The sequence below is a fragment of the Triticum aestivum genome, chromosome 5A (genome assembly GCF_018294505.1).
Source record: "Triticum aestivum cultivar Chinese Spring chromosome 5A, IWGSC CS RefSeq v2.1, whole genome shotgun sequence".
Lineage (NCBI taxonomy): Eukaryota > Viridiplantae > Streptophyta > Magnoliopsida > Poales > Poaceae > Triticum > Triticum aestivum.
Window position 1 is genome coordinate 316,039,255 of NC_057806.1, and position 27,215 is coordinate 316,066,469.

Below are 27,215 nucleotides of genomic sequence, written 5' to 3' on the forward strand. Positions count from 1 at the left end.
GTGGTCATGTAAGGTTGGCCCGGGCCGCTTCATCCAACAATACCGCCGAATCAAAATAAGATGTTGGTGGTAAGCAGTATGACTATCATCGCCCACAACTCTTTGTGTTCTACTCATGCGTATCATGCATAGACCTGGCTCGGATGCCACTATTGGGGAACATAGCATGTAATTTCAAAAATTCCTACGCTCATGCAAGATCTATCTAGGAGATGCATAGCAACGAGAGGGGGAGAGTGTGCCCACGTACCCTCGTAGACCGAAAGCGGAAGCGTTTGACTACGCGGTTGATATAGTCAAACTTCTTATCATTCCGACTGATCAAACACCGAACGTACGGCACCTCCGAGTTCTGCACACGTTCAGCTTGATGACGTCCCTCGAACCCTTGATCCAGCAAAGTGTCGAGGGAGAGTTACGTCAGCATGACGGTGTGGTGATGGTGATAGTGAAGTGATCCGCGCAGGGCTTTGCCTAAGCACTACGACAATATGACCGAAGGCGTAAACTGTGGAGGAGGGCGCCGCACACGGCTAGGAATCAATGTTGTGTGTTCTAGCGGTGCCCTCCCCACATATATATAGGTGGGAGAGGGAGAGGGGCTGCAAGGGGCGCCCAAGTAGGATTCCTACTTGGGCGCCTCCTCCAAGTCGGCCTCCCCCTTCCATATCCATCAGAGGGGGAAGGAAAGAGAGGGGAAGGGGAAGGAAAGGGGGAGGCCGGATCTTCCCCGTTCCTTCTCCCTTCCTTCCTTTCCTTCTCCTCCTATTCATCCTATAGGGGCGCACCAACCCCTTTTGGGGCTGGTTTGTCCAATTCTTGGCCCATTAGGCCCATATAGCTTGCCGGGGGTTGCGTGGAACCCCTTCCGATGACCCGATATGTACCTGGTACCCCCAGAACACTTCTGGTGTCCGAATACTATTGTCCTATATATGAATATTTACCTCTCGATCATTTCGAGACTCCTCGTCATGTCCGTGATCTCATCTGGGACTCCGAACAACATTCGGTCAACAAATCACATAACTCATATAATACAAAATCGTCATCAAACGTTAAGTGTGACCCTACGGGTTCGAGAACTATGTAGACATGACCAAGACACCTCTTCGGTCAATAACCAGCAGTGGAACCTGGATGCTCATATTGGTTCCCACATATTCTACGAAGATCTTTATCGGTCGTACCGCAATGACAACATACGTTATTCCCATTGTCATCGGTATGTTACTTGCCCGAGATTCGATCGTCGGTATCTTTATACCTAGTTCAATCTCGTTACCGGCAAGTCTCTTTACTCGTTCCGTAATGCATCATCCCACAACTAACTCTTTACTCACATTGCTTGCAAGGCTTATTATGATGTGCATTACCGAGAGGGCCTAGAGATACCTCTCCGATACTCAGAGTGACAAATCCTAATCTCGATCTATGCCAACCCAACAAGTACCTTTGTTGATACCTGTAGAGCATCTTTATAATCACCTAGTTACGTTGTGACATTTGATAGCACACAAGGTATTCCTCCGGTATTCGGGAGTTGCATAATCTCATAGTCAAAGGAATATGTATAAGTCATGAAGAAAGCAATAGCAATAGAACTTAACGACCATTATGCTAAGCTAACGGATGGGTCTTGTCCATTACATCATTCTCCTAATGACATGATCCCGTTGATCAAATGACAACACATGTCTATGGTTAGGAAACTTAACCATCTTTAATTAACGAGCTAGTCTGGTAGAGCCTTACTAGGGACATTGTGTTTTGTCTATGTATCCACACATGTATCAAGTTTCCGGTTAAAACAATTCTAGCATGAATAATAAACATTTATCATGATATAAGGAAATATAAATAACAACTTTATTATTGCCTCTAGAGCATATTTCCTTCATGGGCACGAGGGTTAGATCGTGCTAAACTTTTTAAATGGGTCAAATTGTGCTAAACTTCTATGAGGAAGTCTAAAGGGTGATTTTGACCAGAAGTGGGTGTGTGAAAAAACATAACACACCCCTCACTCGCGACCCTTGATGGCTAAGGCGATTAGGGTTCCCTCTGCCTCCCGTCGGCGCTGCTACCAATCTGCTTCATGTCTTGTGGCCTTAGGGCCATGGAGGTGCGGCAAATTTTGGCCCTTGCCGGCGAGAGGGCTCCTGCTTCATTTTTAGGTGGTTTTTTTGTGTTTGGTTAGGGTCTGTGTTCTGCTCGAGAAGGCGACGCGGTGGCTCCCTAGAGAAGAAATAATGTCCTCTTCTCCCAACCCCCGTTTAGGTGGCGCATCTAGCATCATCGGAGAGCATGTAGAGGTATGTCTCCGGCGGATCTCGATGGATTTGGTCGGTGTCGGTCTTCAGTGGATCTTCTTGGATAACGTCTTCGTTTGTGTGTTTACAGGTTGAATCCTTCATATCTACTATTTTCTGTCATCGGCGGCAGTAGTTGTTCTGGTTTGTTGGCCTTGTGGGGCCCTAGCACGCCGACTTCCACACTATCTATTACAGTGAGTTTTGTCCAGCTTCGATGAGGAAAAGGAGATGACGACGACGCACCTTCGGTTCGCTTCACGGCCTGAAATCATCGCTGGGTGATCTAAGGATCTAAACGTGTTTGTTTATTTCTGATATTCGTTGTGCTGCGATGATTGATGATGAATAAATTGAAGGTTTTTCTAAAAAAAAACACAAAGTGATTTTGGCCCAGTCCACGGCCCAGCTCCATCCCGCCGCCGGCCTTATTCAGCGGCAACTTGGTCCCACAAACCCCCTAAAAAAAATCACGTAGGGGGCCCTCTCACATCTCGCTTACATGCTGGGTCCACCGGACGTCAGTCAAAACGAATCCCTCCGCCTCGCGTAGGACGCACGCTCTCCTCTTCTTCTCCAAAGGCAACCACACCTCCCTCTGCGTCTCCGTAGCCTCTACTCGCTTGTGCTTTGGGCGATTCCATCCAAGGACAGAAGAGGAGAGGAGAGGAGAGGAGGAGGCGGCGGAGGAGAAGTTTGGTAGGGAGATCGATGGGGCTGTCGTTCGGGACGCTGTTCGGGGCGCTGTTCGCCAAGAAGGAGATGCGGATCCTGATGGTCGGCCTCGACGCCGCCGGGAAGACCACCATCCTGTACAAGCTCAAGCTCGGCGAGATCGTCACCACCATCCCCACCATCGGTACCGATGCTGTTCGCCGCGCTGCTATTTTCTGCTTCCGGTTTCTTCCTGTAGCGCTCACGCTCACACGCCCAAATCGTATGTGCGGTGGAACCGCTGGCCGGGCTCGCATGAATTGCTTCCTCCGTTAGTATAGTATATACATGAGAAAAATTAGAACACTGAATTATCCATATGCTTTCTTTCACTTCTGTCTAATCTAGTGTGCTAGATTTCTGTGCTGGTAGCCTGGTACCAGTTCGGTTCTATACGAACAATTGATTTTGTATCTGTGCCAGTTGAACCCCCTATATCGTTTAGCTACTGCTTCTTCTGTCTGTGGTTGCCTGGTGCGTATGTTGAATCAAAGATTTTGGGATACTCTCATTCGGTTAGAGCTATTTTGTTAGGTTCAGCAGCTTAAGTTGCTATTAGAAGTTGTCCTAGAATCCGTATAGTCAAACATGTTCAGGTTTGCCAGAATAATAAGTAGAGAAAAGTAGCAATTTGCATTTCAAATCCAACCCGTTGGCAGCGATCCAGTCAGGGCCTTCTATTGCAATATGGCTCCTATTTCAGATGTTAGTTCTGTTAGTAGTGAAGTACCTGCCGAATTAAGGATGTTTGTACTTCTGTTAGTAGGGGTTAATGTTGTGGTTGCTTACTCATTGTTTTTTCTTCTTTTGGTTGGGAGGCAGAAGTAAGGATTATACCGCTGACGATATCGTTTTGACATTTTGTTTACACAAGGGTTCAACGTGGAGACAGTAGAGTATAAGAACATCAGCTTCACTGTTTGGGATGTTGGTGGCCAGGACAAGGTGAGGGTTTTGCTCTTTTCTTCTTCTTGGGTCACTCTTTGGCTGTTATTTCCTTGTTTGTCGTCACATGAATAAAATGCTAATCACCTGTTTGCAGTTACTAAAGCGTTTCATTGACAAAAGTCTATTTATGTAAAGACAAGCTGATGATTTATGTATGCCATTTTCAAAACAGATAAGGCCTTTGTGGAGGCACTACTTCCAGAACACTCAGGGCCTTATCTTTGTTGTTGACAGCAACGACAGAGACCGTATTGCTGAGGCAAGAGATGAGCTCCACAGGATGCTGAATGAGGCAAGTGCTATATATACCTGTTGAAATGTTGGACTGTGTTATCTTCTGTAGATGTGCGGTCTAATTTTTGGAAACTCATGTATTATAGAAGTATTAAACATTACATTCAGAGTAATGTGTAAAAATTTACAGCATGAAGAATCTTATCTTATTGCACATGGTACATGTACATCTTGTGGATATCAATAATACTGTGTCCCGGCAACTAGAATACTTTGCATGCTTTACATATGGTGATTTTGAGAACTTGATTTTGCACCATTTATAACTAATAAGTCTATATTATCATATACTTTGCTCACCTTACAATGGTATATCATTCTTTTGAATCTTATCTATGTCTGCCTGTGAAGTCAGTTCCCACAGTAATATTTTTTTTATCGAATTCCCTCGGTAATGTTTGCTAACTGTCACTAGGATGAGCTGCGCAATGCTGTATTGCTTGTTTTTGCTAACAAGCAAGATCTTCCCAATGCCATGAATGCTGCTGAAATAACAGATAAGCTTGGTCTACACTCTCTGCGTCAGCGACACTGGTATTTGACCCTTGCTGATTTTATACCTAGATGATAATTTTGCTAGTTGGAGAAGGCTTGCTGATAAGCTTGGTGTTATTTCCCATTCTATCACAGGTATATCCAGAGTGCTTGCGCCACAAGTGGAGAGGGTCTATATGAAGGGTTGGACTGGCTCTCCAACAACATAGCCAGCAAGGTTTCTATCTAACACTCAGGGCTGGAATGGGAATTTTTTTTTGTCAACTTTGCTCTGGTGTTTATTTTTGTGTTGTTCAAGTAGTTCAAGCCTTTCCCTGTGTGCGTTCAGCATAGTTGCATTATGACTTTGATGTTCAGAAATAAATGATGCATGACACTAACAAGTGCTATTTTGCTTGCGGGGTTGCAGTCCTGAAGGCTTCCAATGGATTGGCAGGGCCGCAGAAGCAACTAGCGGCTGGACAAATGACTGGAATATGTAGGCATGTTAAAATGCTGCCAGAGTGTTGACATGTCTTTGTAAGCTCGATCTTTGAGCTGTTATCACACTGCTACTATGTTGTATCAATGATTGAATGTACACACGATGAAACCCTTTATGCTATGTGAAAATGATACCATGTCAGGTGCTCCTGGCCTGAGCCTGATGAGTGATGATGATGATCCTGCCCTGGTTTTGTGAACCGATATGTATTCTGCACGTGATTAATCTCATTCCTTCTTATAATTGACCCGTGTCTCTAGTTAACGGACGTTGCTACGTGTTTGGTATCTGAGGATTATGGCAATCTCGTTTTGGATAAGCTGGTTTTGCAGATTTGGTTGGGGTTTTCTCGCAAAAAGAATTGGTTGTTTTTTTTGGTTTTATTACTAGAGTTTGTTGGATGGTTAAAATGTAGCTATAATCACACCCCTTATTTTAAAGCAAAATCACAACATAATTATTGGACCTCTTTAGCCCGCGAATGTTCACTACTGGGGGATGGCATTTGCGAATGTTTATTTATGGCAAATTCTTTAGAATATACATGGCAATTTCCTTCAGAAACACGTGACAAATTATGGCAACAAAAGGATTTTGCTGTGAAAGATTGCTGTGTTCGCTGAAAGGAATTGTCATATTCCCGCTGCATAAAACCCGGTGACAAACGTTCGCAAATGCCATCCCAGCAAACGTTCGCTAAATTGCATTGCTACCGTATTTTTTCAGGAGAATCACAACATATGTCAGCGACTACGGCGCGAATCAACCTGTGGTTGAGTTGGTTAGGTGGACAGTGGTATCCCCAACCCACCAGGGTTCAAATCCTGGTGCTCGCATTATTCCTGGATTTATTTCAGGATTTCCGGCGATGCGCTTTAGTGGGAGGAGACGTTCCCGTCGATGACGAGGCGCCTACGGTGACTTCGTAAATTTCAAGATGATATGCCGGCTCAGTCTCTCGGAGGTGCTCATAGGGGTAGGATGTGCGTGCATGCGTTCATAGGGGTGAGTGTATGCGCGTGTATATGAGCGCTTGTGTCTGTACTGATGCTCAAAAAAAAATGTCCGCGACCACGGCATACGACTGGGCCATGCCGCGGTAGGTAACAACGTTGGTGTGGTACGGCCCAAACGGCCGAACCCCCAACGCAGCAGCTAAAAACTCTGCTGCCGGCGCTAGGAACACTCCCGCAGCTCCTCTCTGGACGAGACGAATCGAAGCCGATCCGAGTTTCCAAATGCCGCAGGCGCAGGCTAGGGCGGTCCTGCCGGTGGTGCTCCTCGGCTGCGGCGGCGTCGGCCGCCACCTCCTCCGCCACATCGTCTCCTGCAGACCTCTCCACGCCAACCAGGTCAGGTTCATCCACCCGCCGCTTTCCCCTCCCCGATTCGGCGGCGCTCATGCGTGCTACCTGCTTCTGATTATAGGGCGTCGCCATCCGGGTGGTGGGCGTTGCCGACAGCTCCTCGCTGCTCGTCGCAGACGACGTCCGCGCCAGCGGCCTCGATGACGCGCTCCTCAACGACCTCTGCTCCGCCAAGTCCGCCGGCTCGCCCCTGTCCTCGCTGCTCGCTCGCGGTATGTAAAGTTTCATTCCATCCGCATCGATCCTTATGTTGCGGCGCGAGTGGGTACGGCATTCATCAGAATACTATGTGTAAAAAATACGGCATCGATCGGAGGTTAATCTACTTTTCTTCCCGTACATGCAATGGAATTTGATGTATGCTTGGATTGGTTGTGGAATTCCAGGGCACTGTCAGGTGTTCAACAAGCCGGAGGCAATGGGGAAAGTAATCGATGCTGCTACCATGCTTGGAAGAACAACCGGTTTGTTAATTCTGCACTCTGTTGCTCATAGTACTGTATATCAGACAACACACCAACCCATTTTCCCTCGCACACCATATATTATGCCTGCCACGTTATTTGCTTCAATCAATAGAAAACATAAAAAATGAAGATCCCAGCTTTGCTCTGTGTGATGATTTTGGTGATACTTTCCTGTTATCCATCTACTGATCTTCTTTACTGCTTGTGTTACACTTGAACACTTTTTGCAGGTCTGGTGATAGTTGATTGTTCTGCAACTTATGACACTGTTGGTGTGCTGAAGGATGCCGTGGATCATGGATGCTGCGTTGTTTTGGCAAACAAAAAACCTCTTACATGTGCTTATGTAAGGCCATCTTGACGCCTAGTCTTACCAAGTGATGTATAAGATTCACTGGTTTATATTCAGTCAATGAGATAAATTTCATATGTGCTTTACCTGATTTGCTTGCTTTTTGTGCAGGAGGATTTTAAAAAGTTGACGTCCCACTTCCGTCAGATAAGATTTGAATCTACTGTATGCACAAGCTACTAGTAATCATTTCTTGATTTCTTGCTCTTTTCATATTGTATATTTGGTCATTTTTTTGTGAAGTATTCTGATAGTTTGTTCATCACTCATGTTCATACATTATTCTTGTTCATTTTATGTCAAAAAGATATTGTGACTGGACTGCAGGAGTCAAACCATGTATATTACATTATCTTATTTGGTTCTTTCCACTGTTTATTTGATATCTGATGTTTCATTACAAAGGACATCCACCAATCTTTGCAATTCTTACTTCCAGGTTGGAGCAGGTTTGCCTGTAATAGCTTCTGTAACCCGCATTATTGCATCTGGAGATCCAGTTTCCCGAATCGTTGGCAGTCTGAGTGGTACATAATTTGTAGCATGCTTGTTATGATAATGCAGTGTTTTACAAATAACAATACAATACACTCTTTCCTTAATACACTATTGCAGGTACACTTGGCTATGTGATGAGTGAGCTGGAGGATGGAAAATTTTTTAGTGAAGTTGTGAAAACTGCCAAGGCTCTTGGTTATACAGAACCAGGTCTAAAAGATGTATACTCACCTCATATCTGTCATCATGATATTTATATATGTCTAGTTGTTTACCATTGGTCAATGAGAAGAAAATTACGTTGATACTATAAGCTTATTTCCAGGAAACTATGGTACGTAAGTAAAAGATAGTTGTATAGTTGTATCATTGGGTTGGAAGGAGAATGGATAATTTTATTCGGACTGAAGCAATATGTTGCTACATTTATCTGTATTATGCCATATTAATATATATAGTTCTTCTAACAGACCGCTGTTTGATGAGTATATGGAAAATTGGTAAAGCTTAGACTATAGGATGGAAATATACTGATGTTCTCTCATGCTATTTTTCTACTTCTCATTAGTAAACTTTAGAAATAAAATCTAAAACATGCATTTGTGGTTGTCTTAAGGCATGAGGTTTTGGAACGTAGCTATAGGCCTGACCTACTTTACTAAAAACACAAGAAATCAGAAAAACCAGTTCACTAAATGAGTTATATTTTTGTGTTTGACTTTTCTTTGTGAAAGCATGCTAAAAGTGAATATACTTTGGTTTTTAACTAAGGACTAGGTACTTTGCTTAACTTATGCTTTGCATAGGAAAGTGCATTTACCCTGCTGTTTATTTTTTGTAGATCCACGTGATGATCTCAGTGGGATGGATGTGGCTAGAAAGGTTAGATAGCTCACGTCTCTTCATGCATTGAGTTAGTTAGCTGTGTTCTACTCATGAATATCGACATAGTTCACTTTACTTGTGTCTTTGTTTAGCCTTTGGCAGTATTTTTCTTCTTCTGTTAAGTGAAGTAGTGAACTGATATGTATATTCTAACTGCTGTTGCATGTTACTTTTGATGAGTTTATGTTTTATTGCTAGGATCCGATAGAAAAAAAAAACTTAACCAGTACAACCAAATACACAAAATGCCCATCCAATTCAAACAGGACAGGCCTACTTTATCTTACTTACTTACTTACTTACGAAGCCTTTTATCCCAAACAAGTTGGGGTAGGCTAGATATGAAACCCTTTCACGAGGACTTCCCAGGAGGTCACCCATCCTAGTACTACTCTCGCCCAAATGGGTTTCATACCCAAAAGACTGGCTAGTTTTTACGTTGGCTCGCCAAGCCTATCACAACCCTTAGATATGAAACCCTTTCACGAGGACTTCCTAGGAGGTCACCCATCCTAGTACTATTCTCGCTCAAATGGGTTTCATACCTATAGGACTGGCTAGTTTTTACGTTGGCTCGCCAAGCCTATCACAACCCTCCTCCTTTACCCGGGCTTGGGACCGGCTATGCCTAGAAGACATAGGCAGAGTTGACAGGCCTACTTTATCTACTTATCCTATTTTGAATTTAAATACCTTCACCTTCCGGATAGCCATTTATATTTGGTGTACATCAAATAATATTATGTTTCTCTAGAAAGGGAACTTATGTTCAGGTTTCAAATGTTTAATAACTTCCATTTGATCCTTTTTTAATTTGTCAAACATATTCGGTATATGTGCAGGCGTTGATCCTAGCTAGGCTTCTCGGGCAGCAGATCAGCATGGAGAATATCAATGTATGCCTATCTAAAATACTGTTCAGCAATTTGAATTATTCTGATGTGCTTGTTTTTGTACAAACATGGTTCCTTGTGCACGGAGTGCTGTTTTTCGTTGTTATAGCTTAACCAATATGCATGTTCCACCTTACTCTTAGTCTGACTGTTCACAAACAATCAAGTAGCTTCTGGGTGAATCAATTCCTTTCCAAATCACTCTACTTGGCGATAACTTGCTTCATATATTCATATGCTGGCACTTAGTTTTTAATTCATAGGACTTCTCTTGACTACTAGGGAGTAGATTAGATAACATGCTACAGTTTGAAAAACTACCCTCCAATGCCTGTAAAGATATTATTTGATTGATCCAATAGTTTCCGTTTTTATCCTAAAAAAATCATTGCTTGTTTGAGTTCCTATTTTTGCCGGAAAGCTGCATCATATATACTGTCCTACATTTTAGTGTGGAAATTTGTGTAACTGAATAGGTACTCTATACTATTTAGATGAGCTAATTTTGTAGTTCTCTTCAGGTTGAGAGTTTATATCCGAGTGAGTTAGGACCTGAGGTTATGCCCACAACGGATTTCCTTGAGAGTGGGTTGGCAAAACTTGATGAGACGATTGAAGCAAAGGTCAAGGCAGCATCTTTGAGGGGAAATGTTCTGCGCTATGTTTGTGTCATTGGAAACACAGGGTATGTATCCTGCCCAATTTGATGGGCATTGTGCATTGTGCAATGTCCTTTTGCATCATCACTCAGTGCTTTTACCTGTACATCAAAACCTCCAATCTATTCTCCAAAACTACATCAGTAATTATTTTCTGCTCATTTGCTGAAATAAAAAACCATGATGTTTGTTTGACATTTTCTTTAAATGCTTATTTTGTGCATGCTGGTAGGTTAGTCTCAATGTTCTTGATATCCCCATTTTGTAGGTGCCAAGTGGGCCTTCAAGAGGTCCCAAAAGATTCTGCACTGGGAAGGTTGAGGGGAAGTGACAATGTGGTATGTTATATTTTTCTCTTTCTTGCTCGTTCATTGTCATATGCCACTTCTCTGTCAGCAGCCTTTTTTTTCGAAATGGAGGCATGAGATTTCCCAAATCCATTAAATAAGGAGAGAATAGAGTTTAGAGTTTTACAAAGCACCCATAAAAACGGCATGACACTTACTCATGAAAAATGATAGGCCCTAGTTTCTTAGCGCCTGCGGTAACCCAAAGCTTGGCCTCAATGATGGTGCTAAGAAGGATTGGCGGCGGGACACACCTGTTGCAGAACATCCAAGCATTTCTTTCGTTCCAGATTGTCCAGAGACAAGCATGGTGAGAGAAGCCATAGCCTGCCTATTGGGTCTGAGTAGGGTTTCTTTTGCCTTCCACTAGACGGGCCAGTATCTTGTCAACCCTTCCAGACCATTAATTGATGCAAAGAATGCTCTACCTTTTACTGGTTGCATTGCCCCTTCTTTTTGGTGCAGTTGACAATTTGGGATAAACTTGGGATAAGCAGAGGTACACTAAAAGTACCGAAGTCAGTACTGCTTAAACTGGCTTATAATGTGCTAGAAGCAGTTTGATTAAAAATCTCAGCTTCTACTAGTTTCCATAGATATCTTTTGGAACAACAGAGAATCAAGTCTTACATGTTTTAATGTTCAAAGTGGTGCTGACCCATGAATTATCAAATCAATTAGCGTCCTGAATGTTTGGTCTCCAATTTTTTTGCTCTGCTACTTCGAAAGTTCACCTTTTGTTTTCTGAAAACCAGTGTCTTACCTACAAATGCATCATTTCTCCTGATCAGGTGGAGATATACAGCAGATGCTACGAGAGCTCCCCGCTGGTGATCCAGGGTGCAGGAGCCGGGAACGACACCACCGCTGCAGGAGTTCTCGCTGATATAATCGATCTCCAAGATCTTTTCCAGACAAGAGCGTGATTGCCTTGTTTTAGCACCAAGGAGTTTGATTATTGCGTTGTATATGATCGACCGTAATGTCCATTGAACTGAAATTGGTTTTTGGCGTTTGAGGTTGTATGCACATTTTCGGTCATGTTTGGCTGCTGTTGATGTTCAGAGTTGCCATGCGTCGTGTCACACGTGTAGCACTTATCAGGGTTCATAATTTTTGCTTTTTGGTTGGCTGTTTCGTTCGCGGTGGTACCAGCCTGTTTCGTTTGGCCGACCCGGACACACGCCGTGCCAAGTTGTTTCGTTCACGGGACTCGGGGTAGGCGCATGCGGCCGGGTCAGTTAACGCGAGCCGGCTTGGGTGCATACATTAAAATGTTGCATGTATGTGCTTAAATGTTGCAACATTTTTTTGCTTGTTTTTCTCATAGTGCAGGAACAAGTGCTGCATACCGATTCTATTTTTGGGGTTTATGGCAAGCTTAGTGACATGAGAATGACAACTTTAATTGTCCAGCATGACAACTTTTTTTTTGGATGGCAAGCTTCAGTTTTTTTTTGGGGGTTTGTTTTTTCTTTTTGGATGACAACTTTGGTTGTCAGAAATGTAAGGGCCGGAGTGCTTCGTGCCATACGCGTGGCATTTATCATTTGAAAAAATTATACTCACAACAGGCCCTGTACTAATGCGAAACCCCGCATGTGAGCTGGCGCACGTTGGCGTACCACACACACCGGCTACCTGTTGACAATATATGTTGGCATGTCACAAAACACAATTAAGATTGCCTCAAATGAAAAGGTTCTGTATCATCAAAATAAGAAACTTTGATGTTTGAGTCATTACCATCCAATCTCATCTAAAGGGCTGAAACTATAGGATTTTACATTCTGAGTATTGTTTGGCCAATGATGCCTTCAAGATGACGTCGTATGAAAAAATTGCTATATGGATTGTTTTCGTCCAGCTAATTGATTTTAACATATAAATTATCTCAATCCGAGGTCATTTGCAAAAGTTGGAGCTGATGCACTACGGACCGACCATGAGCGAAAAATGGCCCGGGGCATCAGACACGTGTGTGTTTGATGTCTGATTGGTCGCGCGAGCGATTCAGCCCTCAAGATGGTCTTGAGTCGAAAAACGTACAACATAGAAGTTGTTTGTCGTGTCGAAACGGCCAAATCTTCTTTTGGGATCATTTTCATCTGAGGTCGTTTGTTGCCTGTGAGATTGAAAAATCGAACTGATATCTCTAATTTGCCTAAATCCGAGTTCGGTTAATTTTGAAAAGATTTGGATGGGATTTGAAGTCTTTTCTTGTACGGTAAGTCCAGCCACCTCATAAATAGACGAGAAGTGACGGCCTCGGACAACACACAATCGAACAAATCATCTACCGCTGTTTATCTTTTACCTTCTCCCTTGTTCTTCTTCTTCCTCGTTCTTCATTTGTTCTTCCTGTTGCAGGGCGGCGAACCTTGAGGCCCTAGGGGCGATCAAGTCAACCTAGGGCAGCCCATAGCCGCCCCGCGCCCTGGCAGGGTCCTTCCCGGGCGTGTGGGGCTTTGGGTCTACAAAAACGTCTGTCGGATTGCTTGCGCACCGTGCTTCTGGCCGGGTCTCCTTTGACGTGAGCTGCAGTGCATCATCCCCGGCGTCCAGGCTACATGGTGTCGTGTTTGTGTGCAAACACATTTTTTGGTGACTCCGCTGGTGTGACGCCCCAAGACCGGAGCTTCAGATGCCTTCCAGGGTTTCCGGGTTTCGTCGTGTGATTTGTTTGGTTCATTGCATTCATCATAGCATCATGTGCATTTGCATCATGTCATCATGTCATCATGTCTTTAATCTTTCCATCTCATAATCTTTTGCAACTCAACTAAATAAACCGTATGGATTTTCAGTCCATTTAAACCGAGGGAATTCATATGGTGATTCTCTTTATAATATATCCTCTCGATATTTAGAGAGCTATAGTAAATATCCCAATTATGTGGAATTATCTTGACACACTTGCAAAATATTTCCCCATGCCTTCGTCCCATGCATCATCTCCTTCTCCTTTCCTTCTATTTCCTGTCTTTTGCTAGTCCCATTTTCCCCTTCTCTATTTAATGTCCATTCTTTTCCTATAAATTCTAGACCGTGCCAGGACCACCTCCTCCAATTTTCAGATCCTTTGGACTTGTTTTGGTTGGATTAAAAAATGGCTCAAGTTTGAATCTGATTCAAACTTGAATTATTTTTCTATCTCTAAAATATTGCCAAACCATTTTATTATATTTGTGCACAGTTCCGGCGCTTCAAGAATATTTTATTTTCTGAAATATTCTTTCCCTAACCCTCTCTTTATTTTTTCTTCTCTCTATTTGTTTTCCTGTTAAAGCAAATTAGAGATAGGGAGAGAGGCAGCCTGCTCTGCTGGCCTCTTAGAACTCCCACCAGTCCAGCCCAATTGGGCCTCCCGCACCGGCCCAACTGATCTCCCATCCTAACCCTAGCCCAACCTCCCGCTCGATACCTCCTCCTCCTAGTTCCCACGTGCGCCGCCATCGCTCTCCCCTCGACCCGATCCCCATCCTCTCGCAGTCTCTCTCTCTCCCTCCTCTCGCAGCCTCCCGCACGCCTCCCTCTGCAGCACAGTACGCGCCCGCACCTCCTCCTCACCAAGCTCCCCGTCTCCCAAGCGTCCGAGGAGAGGAGCTTCATCGAGCTCCCCTGAAGTCGCACGTCACCGGATCCCGTCCGCTGCAACCAGGAGCGCCGCCGCCCTTGACCCGCCTCACCGTCGTCCATGGCCACACGCCTTCGCCAAGTGTCAGCGCAGCCTGGTCATCATCCTGCCGTTCTCCTTCGTCACCGGACCCGAGCCGTCCTCTGTTTCCTCTACACCGTGAAGGAGCCACCTCGCTCGCGTGTGTCCTCCACCAGCAGCCTGCAACGCCTGAGGAGAGCCGAGCTCCTCCCGGTCCCCATGGTGGATGCTTCCCCTGCCCGAGCTTCCCTGCAGCCGACGTCCAAGCCTCGCGCCCCCATGACCTCGCTGCATCTCGCGCCGCTGCTCATGGCCTGCACCAACCTCCTCCTCCACCGTCAAGTACGCTGTCCCCCGTCGTACCGTCGCTGGAGTGCACGCCCAAGCCCCGGTGTAACCTCACCTTCGGCCATGCCATTGCCTTCCTGAACTGTTGTCGCTGGACGCCAAGACCACCGTTACACCTGTGGATTGCGCTGTTGTTCGCTGCACGCCAGGACCACCCCGTGGATTTTGCCAAGTACCACGACGAACCATGAAGCCCCACAAGATACCTAGTACCGCGACGACCCTAAACACTGGATTCATCAAGTCCCTCTTCGTCTGTACCACTACCATCATCGAAGACACGTGCTACGCAACGTCAAGTTCGACTACAACGTGTGTACGCCTACCATCACCAGAGACCCGTGCACGACTACCGTCGCCGTGGATCCGACAAGTACCCCTACAACAAGTGTACCTCTACCGCCGTTTTCGGAATAGCTAAGAACGTCAAGTACCCCTTCGAGATGACGAGACCGGCAAGTTCGAATGACCCCAAGTACCTCTTCGAAACGACTGAGTACCATTACCGTCGGACGCTCGAACGACTACAGGCCGAAATGTCAAGTTCCTCGATGAACCATGTACGACTACCGTTTCTCGTGGATTCACCTATGTACCACGAAATGGACGACCCTACAAGTTCAACCTACCGTTGCCGTGTATGACTACCATCGCCTCGGAGATGTTGGGTTCATCAAGTTCCTCTTCGGAAAAGTACCACTACTTCCACTATGAACTCGTTTCGCTCCGGAATTGCACGCTTCGAAGGTATACCCCGAGACGACTGCCCGTGAACGAATGCATGTGTGATGTATGAGATGCTCGTGCTTGCTTCGTGCTCGAATTGTCGGTGCACGTTGCCCCTCTTTTGCCTTGTCACCATCATTGACTCATGGGACACCCGATATTCCGGGGGTGCCCCACCATGTTTTGCACGCATCCGTACACTTCTCCTTTACATCGGTATCTCAATCGAGTTACCTGAACCGGAACGCTGCAGTGGCATCATTTTCGTTATCGTTGCCGTGGCACCCCTTTTCTTTCCACCACGGTGACAAATGCTTCATAATGCTCTTGTCAACTATTAATTATAAAATGCATTAACTTGAACATGTCATCCGCATCATGTTAACAACATTAAGATGGTTTAAATTGTTGTTTGCTTTAATTTGCTAAATGCATATGGGAATTTACCGGATTTGTTGTTTGTTATATCCGGCCCCATTTAAATTGTTTAGATGGTGTAGTTTTGTTATGCCTCACCTCTTACCATGTTAACCAACATTTAATATTGTTGAGTACCTAACCGGGAGGGAACTAAATAATTGATGTGGTGTTTCGTCAATATGCAACGCATATTGAGCTCCACTTAATTTGTATAATTGCTTGTGCACTTTGCCATGCCATGCATATTTAAACCGGACATGCATCACACTTGTTTGCGCATCGTGCCATGCTTATGCGGTGGTTGTTTACTATGTTGTTTGCTTCTTTCCTGTGTTGCCTCTTCGGGTTAGTTCCGATAACGTCGCGTTTGTGAGGATCCGTTCGACAACGTCCGTTTGTCTTCTTCATGAACTTGTTCTTCTTCCTTGCGGGATCTCGGGCAAGATGACCATACCCTCGAAATCACTTCTATCTTTGCTTGCTAGTTGCTCGCTCTTTTGCTATGCCTATGCTACGATACCTACCACTTGCTTTATCATGCCTTCCATATTGCTAAGCCAAGCCTCTAACCCACCTTGTCCTAGCAAACCGTTGTTTGGCTATGTTACCGCTTTGCTCAGCCCCTCTTATAGCGTTGTTAGTTGCAGGTGAAGATTGGAGCTTGTTCCATGTTGGAACATGGTTATTTTGTTGGGATATCACAATATCTCTTATTATATTAATGCACCTATACACTTGGTAAAGGGTGGAAGGCTCGGCCTTATGCCTAGTGTTTTGTTCCACTCTTGCCGCCCTAGTTTCCGTCATATCGGTGTTATGTCCCCGGATTTTGCGTTCCTTACACGGTTGGGTTATAATGGGAACCCCTTGACAGTTCGCCTTGAATAAAACTCCTCCAGCAAGGCCCAACATTGGTTTTACCATTCACCACCTAGCCTTTTCTTTCCCTTGGGTTCTGCAGACTCAAGGGTCATCTTTATTTAAACCCCCGGGCCAGTGCTCCTCTGAGTGTTGGTCCAACTTGTCAGCCGCCGGTGGCTACCAGGGGCAACTCTGGGTTGGCCTACCAAAAGTTTGGACAATCTGGTGTGCCCTGAGAACGAGATATGTGCAGCTCCTATCGGGATTTGTCGGCACATTCGGGTGGCTTTGCTGGTCTTGTTTTACCATTGTCGAAATGTCTTGTAACCGGGATTCCGAGCCTGATCGGGTCTTCCTGGGAGAAGGAATATCCTTCGTTGACCGTGAGAGCTTGTGATGGGCTAAGTTGGGACACCCCTGCAGGGTTATGAACTTTCGAAAGCCATGCCCGCGGTTATGGGCAGATGGGAATTTGTTAATGTCCGGTTGTAGAAAACCTGAAACTTAACTTAATTAAAATGGATCAACATCGTGTGTAGCCGTGATGGTCTCTTCTCGGCAGGGTCCGGGAAGTGAACACGGTGTTGGAGTTATGCTTGACGTAGGTTGCTCTAGGATCACTTCTTGATCATAGATTCTCGACCGTGCTTTTGCCTTCTCTTCTCGCTCTCATTTGCGTATGTTAGCCACCAAATATGCTAGTCGCTTGCTGCAGCTCCACCTTATACCTTCTACCCTACCTATAAGCTTAAATAGTCTTGATCGCGAGGGTGTGAGATTGCTGAGTCCCCGTGACTCATAGATTACTTCCAAAACCAGTTTGCAGGTGCCGATGATACCGTGCAGGTGACGCAACCGAGCTCAAGGAGGAGCTCGTTGAAGATCATGTTCGTTATGTTGTTCCATTTCCAGTTGATCAGTAGTGGATCCCAGTTGGGACGATCGGGGATCTGTGTAGCATTTGGGGTAGTCTTCTTTTATTTTGGTTCCGTAGTCGGACCTTGATTGTATCTGGGTGATGTAATGCTTTATTCATGTATTGTGTGAAGTGGCGATTGTAAGCCAACCATGTATCTCTTTCTCTTATGTATTACATGGGTTGTGTGAAGATTACCTCACTTGCGACATTGCTTTCAATGCGGTTATGCCTCTAAGTCGTGCTTCGACACGTGGGAGATATAGCCGCATCGAGGGTGTTATAGCTGGGGACGAAGATTTGAACGGTCTCCAGCCCATTCTTGCTCCGAAGAGATCGTCATCAAGGGCTTGCAATCTATAAAGGCAATATGAATACTCAATCCCCTTGTGTAGATGCAAATAATTCATATGGTGTTACGAGATCGTTTAATGAGTACACTCTATTTTCCATCCCTAGTTTTTTCAATCATGCAACTAATTACGTGCAAAGGCCAATTCAAAGTAATTTACATGCTTCAACTTCTTATGATACTAGTAACATGCACCACATGTATTCCAACTCCCACACATCGGCAACCCACAAATCCTAGGCCGATGAACAACCTGATGAGTTCGGCTAATCAAGTTAAAACACCCCATGTAGGAACTTTTAATAGCACGCAACAAAGTGTTTGACCTTTTTATTCATCGGCAACTAACTTGCAACATGTTATTCCAAACATGCCGGTGGATAGGAATTGGCCATGCTACTACTAGTTATTCGTCAAATTACCTTCAAACATCATATGATACGCCCATGTTACTAATTTTTCGGCACCACAGGCAACTGTTGATATCCATAATTCGGCTCCGCACCTTCATGGTCATGGCCGAATAAGTGAAAATCTTGTAGGAGCACATATGCTTTCACCTAGCACTGTAGCATATGATCTTGCCCCTACATAATTACAGAATTGAGATATCTCATTGCCGAAAGAGTCTAAAAGCATTGGGGAGAAACCATATCCAAATTGGGTAATCAAGAACAAGCTTACATTTTCTTGGGATTTGTGCCATGATATTCGCTAGGAACTAATAGAAGGCAGTAAGCCTCATGATTTTGCTACTGTAAAGGCTAGACTTGTGCAAATGATGCACTCACCCCGTATTGTAGAATTCAGTGTACCCCCTAAGTGATTGCAAAGTTTCGTCAACTCATTGCTGAAAGAGTCTCAAAGCATTGGGGGGCAATCTCATGAGGAGTGGATGGAAATTGAGATGAAAAAGCTTAACGCTCCCTAAGCTGAGATGTGGGCTAAAATTAGACAAGAACGAGAATCCTTGCAAATTCAAAAAGAGAACAATATTGATTCAGATAACAAAGAAAATTTGGTTATTGAAAAAGCTGAATCAAATAGTTTGTGTACTGAATCTATTCAAGAAAAAGAGGAAGCCAAGGCATTAGAGAGTCATTAAAAAACAGAGCATATTATTCAAGTGATACAACATCATGCTCTCCCAACGTGTATGAAGATGTATGTCTAGCAAGTGATTTACCTATTTTTAGATTTGGTCACAATTTTATTGTTGATGCATCTATTAGAAAAATCTTACAAATAATTTTGAAAGACCAATGATGAAGGGTAATTTACTTATTAGCAATAAAATTGTTGCAAAGCATATCTGTAACACATTGTACCATTCGAAGAGACTGATACTGACATATTATTGCATCCAAAAACTTTTCCCATTGTTTTATGTGAAGTTTATATCTAAGTGGGTAGCTTTGCTTGTTTCTTACTTGGCTTACACTTGGTCTTAATTGATACATATGTGTTCTAATTATTTTTGTTTCAGAAATTTAAAGTCAAGGTTACATTATTTTGAGAAAACTGATGGTACCCTTCCGTAGTGGCTATCATGCCTTGCTCGGTCGCACTACCATCGCCCGCTTTAATGTGGCACCACACTACGCTTATTTAAAGCTTAAGATGCCGGGGGCCAACAGCGTTATCACCATTAATGGTAACATGGAGCGCTCCCTTCGTACAGAGGAGCAAACAATGGCCTACCCAGCCAACTCCAAAGCAACCGAGGAAGCCGTGCGACGATCTGCTTGGCCTCATCTATCAAGTGCCTCGAAGCGCGTCCGCATCCTTGCTCCGGCTCTGGGATGCAATCGTGTGAACCCTAAATAGGGATACACGCTCCCTGAGGGAGTCCTGGATATGGGGATCCTCAGGTGATTGGCCTATTCGATATGGGCCGGACTGATGGGCCGTGAAGATAAAACAGAAGACTATCCCCCGTATCCGGGAGGGACTCCTGTATGAGTGGACGGCAAGTTTGGTGTCCGAATGTATTATTTCCTTCTTCTACGAACTAACTCTGTACAACCCTATGCCCCTCTGGTGTGTATATAAACCGTGGGCTTTAGTCCATAGAGACGATCAGAATAATCATAGGCTAGACAACTAGGGTTTAGCCATTACGGTCTTGAGGTAGATCAACTCTTGTAACCCTTATACTCATCGAATACAATCAAGCATGACGTAGGGTTTTACCTCCTTTAAGAGGGCCCGAACCTGGGTAAACATCGTGTCTCTATTGTTCCCTATTACCATTGATCCTTAGACTCACAGCTTGGGCCCCCTATCCGAGATCTGCCGGTTTTGACACCGACATTGGTGCTTTCATTGAGAGCTCCGTTGTGTAGTCACGAAAAGCGATTTATGGCTCGCCTTGTCATCAACAATGATATCACCTCTGGAAGGAGCCTAACTTCAGGACAGGTCCTCGAGCTCGGCAGTTTCGCTGTGGGTGCCCGCATGACCATCAAGCCAACGGCGCCCCCCGCGATCGCCAAACATCACCTCCGCATCGGTCTCGAACACTCCAAAAAGATGGATCCGGCGGATATCTCGTCCTTAAACAAGCTGCTAGATTGCATCGCTGCCCTATGGCTTTCAATGGATTATGATCGGATCGGGCTTAAACCTGACCAGAGGGAAATCAATTCCCCGCCGATCACTCACCCGGTGGCGGTCGTCGAGGAACGAGCCGAATCCCCTAAGTTAAAAACTAGCTACGTTCAGATATCAGAACCCATTGAACTGGGTGCTCTTCCTTTCGATGAGACTCCGCCTCCCCCGAACTCAGGGTCGAACTTAGGGACCGGGGAGCGTTTAGACCCCCGGACCTGAACCAGTGACCTCGGAGATTTTACAAGCTCCGGACACAATTTTGGGTCGGGATTCAGGTTTTAGCCCACCCACCCACCACAATCAATACTCTCCAAGTAATTCAGGCCCTCCAGACATATATGACCTGATGTATATACGACAGCAACCTTAGGAAACAGTCCATCACTTTTGGGCCATGTTCCTACTTGTCAAAAACAAGATTAAAGATTGTTGCGACAATGATGCCGTCTCGGTCTTTCTTCGTAATTGTACCGATGAGGGAATTCGGAATGCCCTCAACCGCCATCACATACAGAGTTTCACGGAACTATCGCATGGCGTACGGAAGTCCTGCGTGATGGAAAGCACATGGAAGGCCCAAAAAACCCAATTGGAACCTGCTGCCTTTAAGCAGTACACTGCCCGGGCAAAATGGGTACACCCTTACGAGGCATCTGATCATAAGCCTGTCGACAAGGAAAACAAACCCTTTGTAGGATACAGGTCCTTTCTTGATGAACTTCTCGACAAACCCTGTCAGATACATGCGACGCCGAACACCGAACCAACTCATAGCCTTCGGGCATGTTGGGTAGTCCGACAGGTGGCTAAAAGTGGCGAGGCCATCCTCACCACCGCTACTCCAGAGAAGCATTCTCCGGAGGATGACAATCTTAACGTCTTTATGATCTTTGATAATTTCTCTTCAAATAATCGGCGTAAGAGGGCACTCCGTGACCTCGCCGAAAATCACCAAGTAACCACAATGAGCCCATGGAACGACACGGCAATAACCTTCACCGCGAACGATGAACCAAGGGCCCGATCAGTCTGAGCACCCGCCGCCTTGGTTCTAAACCCAATTGTGGACGGCTTCTGACTTACCAAAGTGCTCATGGACGACGGCAGTGGGCTTAACCTCATCTATGAGGACACACTCGACAAAATGCATATTGACAGAGCACGCATCGAGCAAAGCAGTACCACCTTTCGAGGCATCATCCCTAGTCGAGAAGCACGATGCTCGGGGAAAATCAAACTTGATGTAGTATTCGGCACGCCTGAGAATTACAGGTCCGAAGAGTTGCTCTTCCACATGGCTCCCTTCAATAGCAGATATCACGCCCTTTTAGGGCGGGATGCTTTCTCATGCTTCCAAGCCATACCCCATTACGGGTACATGAAGCTTAAAATGCCAGGGCCCAATGGAATAAGCCATACCCCATCTGGACAAAGCACTCCGCACTGAAAACAAAGACGCATCCTTGGCCCTTGAGGCACTATATGAAGCTCTTGCGGTCGAAGAACTAACCACCCTGTGATCCACGGTGGACAAGGATGACGTGATTCTTGATAAGAGACCTAAATCCACCTCCTTCAAGCCAGCAGATGAAATAGTTAAATTTCAAGTACACCCGACGGATCATAATAAAACAACGTCCATTGGAGCACAGCTGGATCTGACGGTAGACTCCGCCCTACGCGCGTTCCTATGCGAAAATTGGGATATCTTTGCCTAGCACCCTTCAGACATGTCTGGGATCCCACGCAGACTGGCCGAACATAACCTCAACATAAGAAGGGGTTCACACCAGTCAAGCAAACACTGTGGCGATTTTCTGAACCCAAACGACAAGCTATGGGGGAGGAGCTAGCCAAACTACTCGAAGCCGGGTTCATTAGAGAAATCAAACACCTGGACTGGCTAGCCAACTTGGTCATGGTACCAAAGAAGGATAAATCTTGGTGCCTTTGCGTCGATTCCAGGGACCTCAATAAGGCTTGCCCTAAAGACCCCTTCCCGTTGCCCCGCATTGACCAGATTAGTGATGTGACTGCAGGACACGATTCATTGTGTTTCCTCGACGCTTACTCTGGATACCATTAGATTAAAATGAAGGAGTCCGACCAGGCCGCAACATCGTTCATCACCCCATACAGATCTTTCTGTTTCAACACTATGCCTTTTGGGCTTAAAAACACTGGTGCCACGTATCAACGCATGATTCAAATATGCTTGGAAAAACAAATCGGCAAGACAGTTGAGCGTATGTGGACGACGTGGTCATCAAGACTAAACACGTCGAATCACTGGTGGACGATCTCCGCCTCACATTTGACAACCTTCGAACATACGACATACGACTCAATCCGGAAAAATGCATTTTTGGCGTCCCAGCCGGAAAGCTACTGGGGTTCATCGTCTCCAATAGAGGAAGTGAAGCAAACCCAGCCAAAATCCGAGCCTTGTCGCAACTGGCCATACCAACATACTTCAAGCAGGTCCAAAAACTAGCAGGGTGCATGGCAGCTTTGAGCCACTTCATCTCCAGATTAGGAGAAAAAATATTTCCACTTTATAGACTACTTAGACGCACCGACAACTTCGAGTGGACGGATGCGACTATAGCCGGATTGGAAGAAATAAAAACCTTATTAGCAGGCAACCCAATCCTGGCCGCCCCAAGTGTTGGCGAGCCTATGTTGCTTTATATATCTGCAACTCACCAGGTAGTGAGCGCTGTACTCATTGTCGAGCGAGGGGAAGAGGGACATAAATTACCCATCCAGAAACCAGTGTACTATGTATCAGAGGTCCTCACACCATGAAAATCCCGATACCCTCACTACCAAAAGATAGCTTATGTGGTCTTTATGGCACCCCGAAAACTACGACACTATTTTTTAAGAGTGTTCGATCACGATAGCATCCGAAGTACCACTCAACGACATCATAAACAACAGGGACGCCACCGGTCTCATAGCTAAATGAGCCATCGACCTCTTACCGTTTGAAATAACATACAAACCGCGCTGAGCTATTACATCTCAGGTGCTGGCCAACTTCGTCGCTGAGTGGACGGAAGCCGAGCTCCCTAAAGAGTACGGTTCTTACTCCAACTGGATCATGTACTTCGACGTCTCTAAAATGCTAGCCGGACTGGGGGTTGGTGTCATTTTCACATCCCATATGGGGGGCACAGTCTGCTACGTGCCGCAAATCATGTATACGGACTCCAATAACGCAGCCGAATACGAGGCACTTCTGCATGGTCTCCGCATGGCTGTCTCCATGGGCATACAACACCTCGAGGTGCGTGGCAATTCGAACCTCGCAATATCTCAGGTAAATGGAGAGTTCGATGCAAAAGATCTGAAAATGGCGGCATATTGAAACGTCGTATTAAATATATCGGCTCGGTTTGAGCGGATTGAATTTCATCACGTTGCTCGAGACAGTAATCAGGCAGCAGACATACTCGCCCGAATGGATGCCAAGCGCGACCCCGTCCCACCTAATACCTTTGTGGAAAGGCTCTTCAAGCCATCCGTGGTATGGCAGGACGAGAGCGGAGACGCTAGTGCGGACCTGACCACACCCCCATCAGTCGAACACAATACAGATATCATCGGGGGTTCGGATTCCGAAGCAACACCCTCTGCTCATGAGATCATGGCTGTTATTACTCCATGGACCGAACCCTTCCTGACCTACTTTAATAGGCAGGAGCTTCCGGATGATCAAAACGAGGCCCGTCGCATTGTTCGGCGCTCTAAAGCCTACAAAGTTCACGAGGGTGAACTGTACAAGAAAAGCACTACAGGAGTACTCCAAAGGTGCATCTCCGAAGAGGAGGGGCGGCAAATCTTGGCTGAAATGCATGCTGGTCTGGGCGGCCATCACGCCACACTCGGGCCCTCGTAAGCAAAGCCTTCCGAACAGGTTTTTTCTGGCCAACAGCCCGAGCAGACGCACAAGCCCTTGTCCAACGTTGTGTGGGATGTTAGCTTTTCGCCAATCAAAGTCATATGTCTCCCACTTCCTTAAGAACAATCCCCATCACTTGGCCCTTCGCGGTCTGGGGGCTCGATATGGTCGGACCCCTTAAAGGGGGAAGCCACAAAAAGAAATATTTACTGGTTATGGTGGATAAATTAACTAAGTGGATTGAGGCCAAACCAGTCAAAACGGCTGAAGCAAGGCCAGTGATTGACTTTATATCCGGCGTGGTACACCGCTATGGTGTCCCGCACAGCATCATCACTGATAATGGCTCCAATTTTACGGCCGATGAGGTGAAAAATTGGTGTGCTAACTTGGGCATTAAACTCGACTATGCATCCATCTACCACCCTCAAACTAACGGTCAGATCGAACGAGCCAATGGCCTGATAATGAGCGGCATTAAACCTAGACTGGTGTGCTCCCTATGGGATTCAAATAAGCACTGGGTTGAGGAACTCGATTCCGTACTCTGGGGGCTGCGGACTACGCCTAATTGAACGACCGGATACACACCCTTCTTGATGGTGTACGGCGCAGAAGCTGTCTTGCCCTGCGACATTATTCATGACTCACCTTGAGTGCGCATGTACGAAGAGCGAGAAGCCGAGCTCGATCGACAGGACGACCTAGACGACCTTGAAGAGGAGCATGATATTACACAAGCCCGATCCGCATTTTACCAACAACAGGCCAAGCGATACCAAAGCAGAGAAGTGCGGGCCAAGACTGATACGTCTTCGTCATATCTATAATTTTTGATTGTTTCATGCCAATATTATACAACTTTTGCATACTTTTGGCAACTTTTTATATAATTTATTGGACTAACCTATTGATCCGGTGCCCAGTGCCAGTTCCTCTATTTTGCATGTTTTTGTATCGCAGAAAATCCATATCAAACAAAGTCCAAATGCAATACAATTTTATGGAGAATTATTTTGGAATATATGTGATTTTTGGGAGTTGAATCACCACAAACGGAGGCCCACACAGCCCACAAGACACCAGGGCGTGCCAGAGGAGCCTGGCTCGTGGTGGTGGGTGGTGCTCACCTCGTACGTCGGTTGGAGCTCTATTTCGGGCGCAAGGAAGCTTATATCCGGAAAAAATCATGTTAAAATCTCAACGCAATCAGAGTTACGCATCTCCCGGAATATAAGAAGCGGTTTTCGGCCAGATCTGGGGAACGCAAAACAGAAGAGAACAGAGAGGGAGATCCAATCTCGGAGGGGCTCCTACTGTTGGGGAACATAGTAATTTCAAAAAAATTCCTACGCACACGCAAGATCATGGTGATGCATAGAAACGAGAAGGGAGAGTGTGTCCACGTACCCTCGTAGACCGAAAGCGGAAGCATTAGCACAACGAGGTTGATGTCTTCACGATCCGACCGATCAAGTACCGAACATACGACACCTCCAAGTTCTGCACGCGTTCAACTCGATGACATCCCTCGAACTCCGATCCAGCCGAGCTTTGAGGGAGAGTTCCGTCAGCATGACGGCGTGGTGACGATGTTGATGTTCTACTGTCGCAGGGCTTCGCCTAAGCACCATTACAATATTATCGAGGTGGACTATGGTGGAGAGGGGCACCGCACACGGCTAAAAGATCCAAGAGATCAATTGTTGTGTCTATGGGGTGCCCCTCTCCTCCGTATATAAAGGAGGGGAGGAGAGGACGGCCAAGGGGAGGAGGCACGCCCAAGGGGGGAGTCCTACTCCCACCGGGAGTAGGACTCCTCCTTTTCCTATTTGGAGAAGGAGAGGGAAGAAGAGGAAGGAGGGAGGAAGGAAAGGGGGGGCCGGCTCCCTTCCCAATTCAGATTGGGCTTGGGGGGTCGCGCCCCCTCCCTTGCTCCTTTCCCCTCCTTTCCACTAAAGCCCATTAAGGCCCATATACCTCCTGAGGGGTTCCGATAACCTCCCGGTGCTCCGGTAATATCCCGATCTCACCCGGAACCATTCCGGTATCCAAATATAGTCGTCCAATATATCGATCTTTACGTCTCGAACATTTTGAGACTCCTCATCATGTCCGTGATCACATCAGGGACTCCGAACTACCTTCGGTACATCAAAAACCATAAACTCATAATATAACCGCCATCGAACTTTAAGCGTGCGGACCCTACGGGTTCAATAACTATGTAGACATGACCGAGACACATCTCCAGTAAATAACCAATAGCGGAACCTGGATGCTCATATTGGCTCCTACATATTCTACGAAGATCTTTGTCGGTCAAACCACATAACAACATACGTTGCTCCTTTTGTCATCGGTATGTTACTTGCCCGAGATTCGATCGTCGGTATCTCAATACCTAGTTCAATCTCGTTACCGGCAAGTCTCTTTACTCGTTCCGTAACACATCATCCCACAACTAACTCATTAGTTGCAATGCTTGAAAGGCTTAAGTGATGTGTATTACCGAGTGGGCCCAGAGATACCTCTCCGACAATCGGAGTGACAAATCCTAATCTCGAAAAACGCCAACCCAACAAGTACCTTCGGAGACACCTGTAGAGCACCTTTATAATCACCCAGTGACGTTGTGACGTTTGGTAGCACACAAAGTGTTCCTCCGGTAAACGGGAGTTGCATAATCTCATAGTCAT

General features: G+C 45.7%; 2 protein-coding genes across 2 annotated transcripts; both read left to right on the forward strand.

The window, feature by feature from the left end:
• Positions 1–2,863: 2,863 nt before the first annotated feature.
• Positions 2,864–5,417, forward strand: LOC123103121 (ADP-ribosylation factor 1). The gene is made up of 6 exons (XM_044524615.1): positions 2,864–3,171; positions 3,901–3,971; positions 4,147–4,266; positions 4,684–4,802; positions 4,899–4,980; positions 5,173–5,417. Exons 1-6 carry the CDS (start codon positions 3,024–3,026, stop codon positions 5,176–5,178), a joined length of 546 nt encoding a protein of 181 aa, XP_044380550.1. The 5' UTR covers positions 2,864–3,023; the 3' UTR covers positions 5,179–5,417.
• Positions 5,418–6,348: 931 nt separating this feature from the next.
• LOC123103119 (bifunctional aspartokinase/homoserine dehydrogenase 1) lies at positions 6,349–11,779 on the forward strand. Its single transcript, XM_044524613.1, has 12 exons — positions 6,349–6,599; positions 6,676–6,826; positions 7,001–7,078; positions 7,312–7,427; positions 7,545–7,598; positions 7,873–7,960; positions 8,049–8,141; positions 8,773–8,813; positions 9,659–9,712; positions 10,231–10,394; positions 10,637–10,706; positions 11,507–11,779. The coding sequence occupies exons 1-12, from the start codon at positions 6,486–6,488 to the stop codon at positions 11,639–11,641; spliced, it is 1,158 nt and encodes a 385-aa protein (XP_044380548.1). The 5' UTR covers positions 6,349–6,485; the 3' UTR covers positions 11,642–11,779.
• Positions 11,780–27,215: the final 15,436 nt, after the last annotated feature.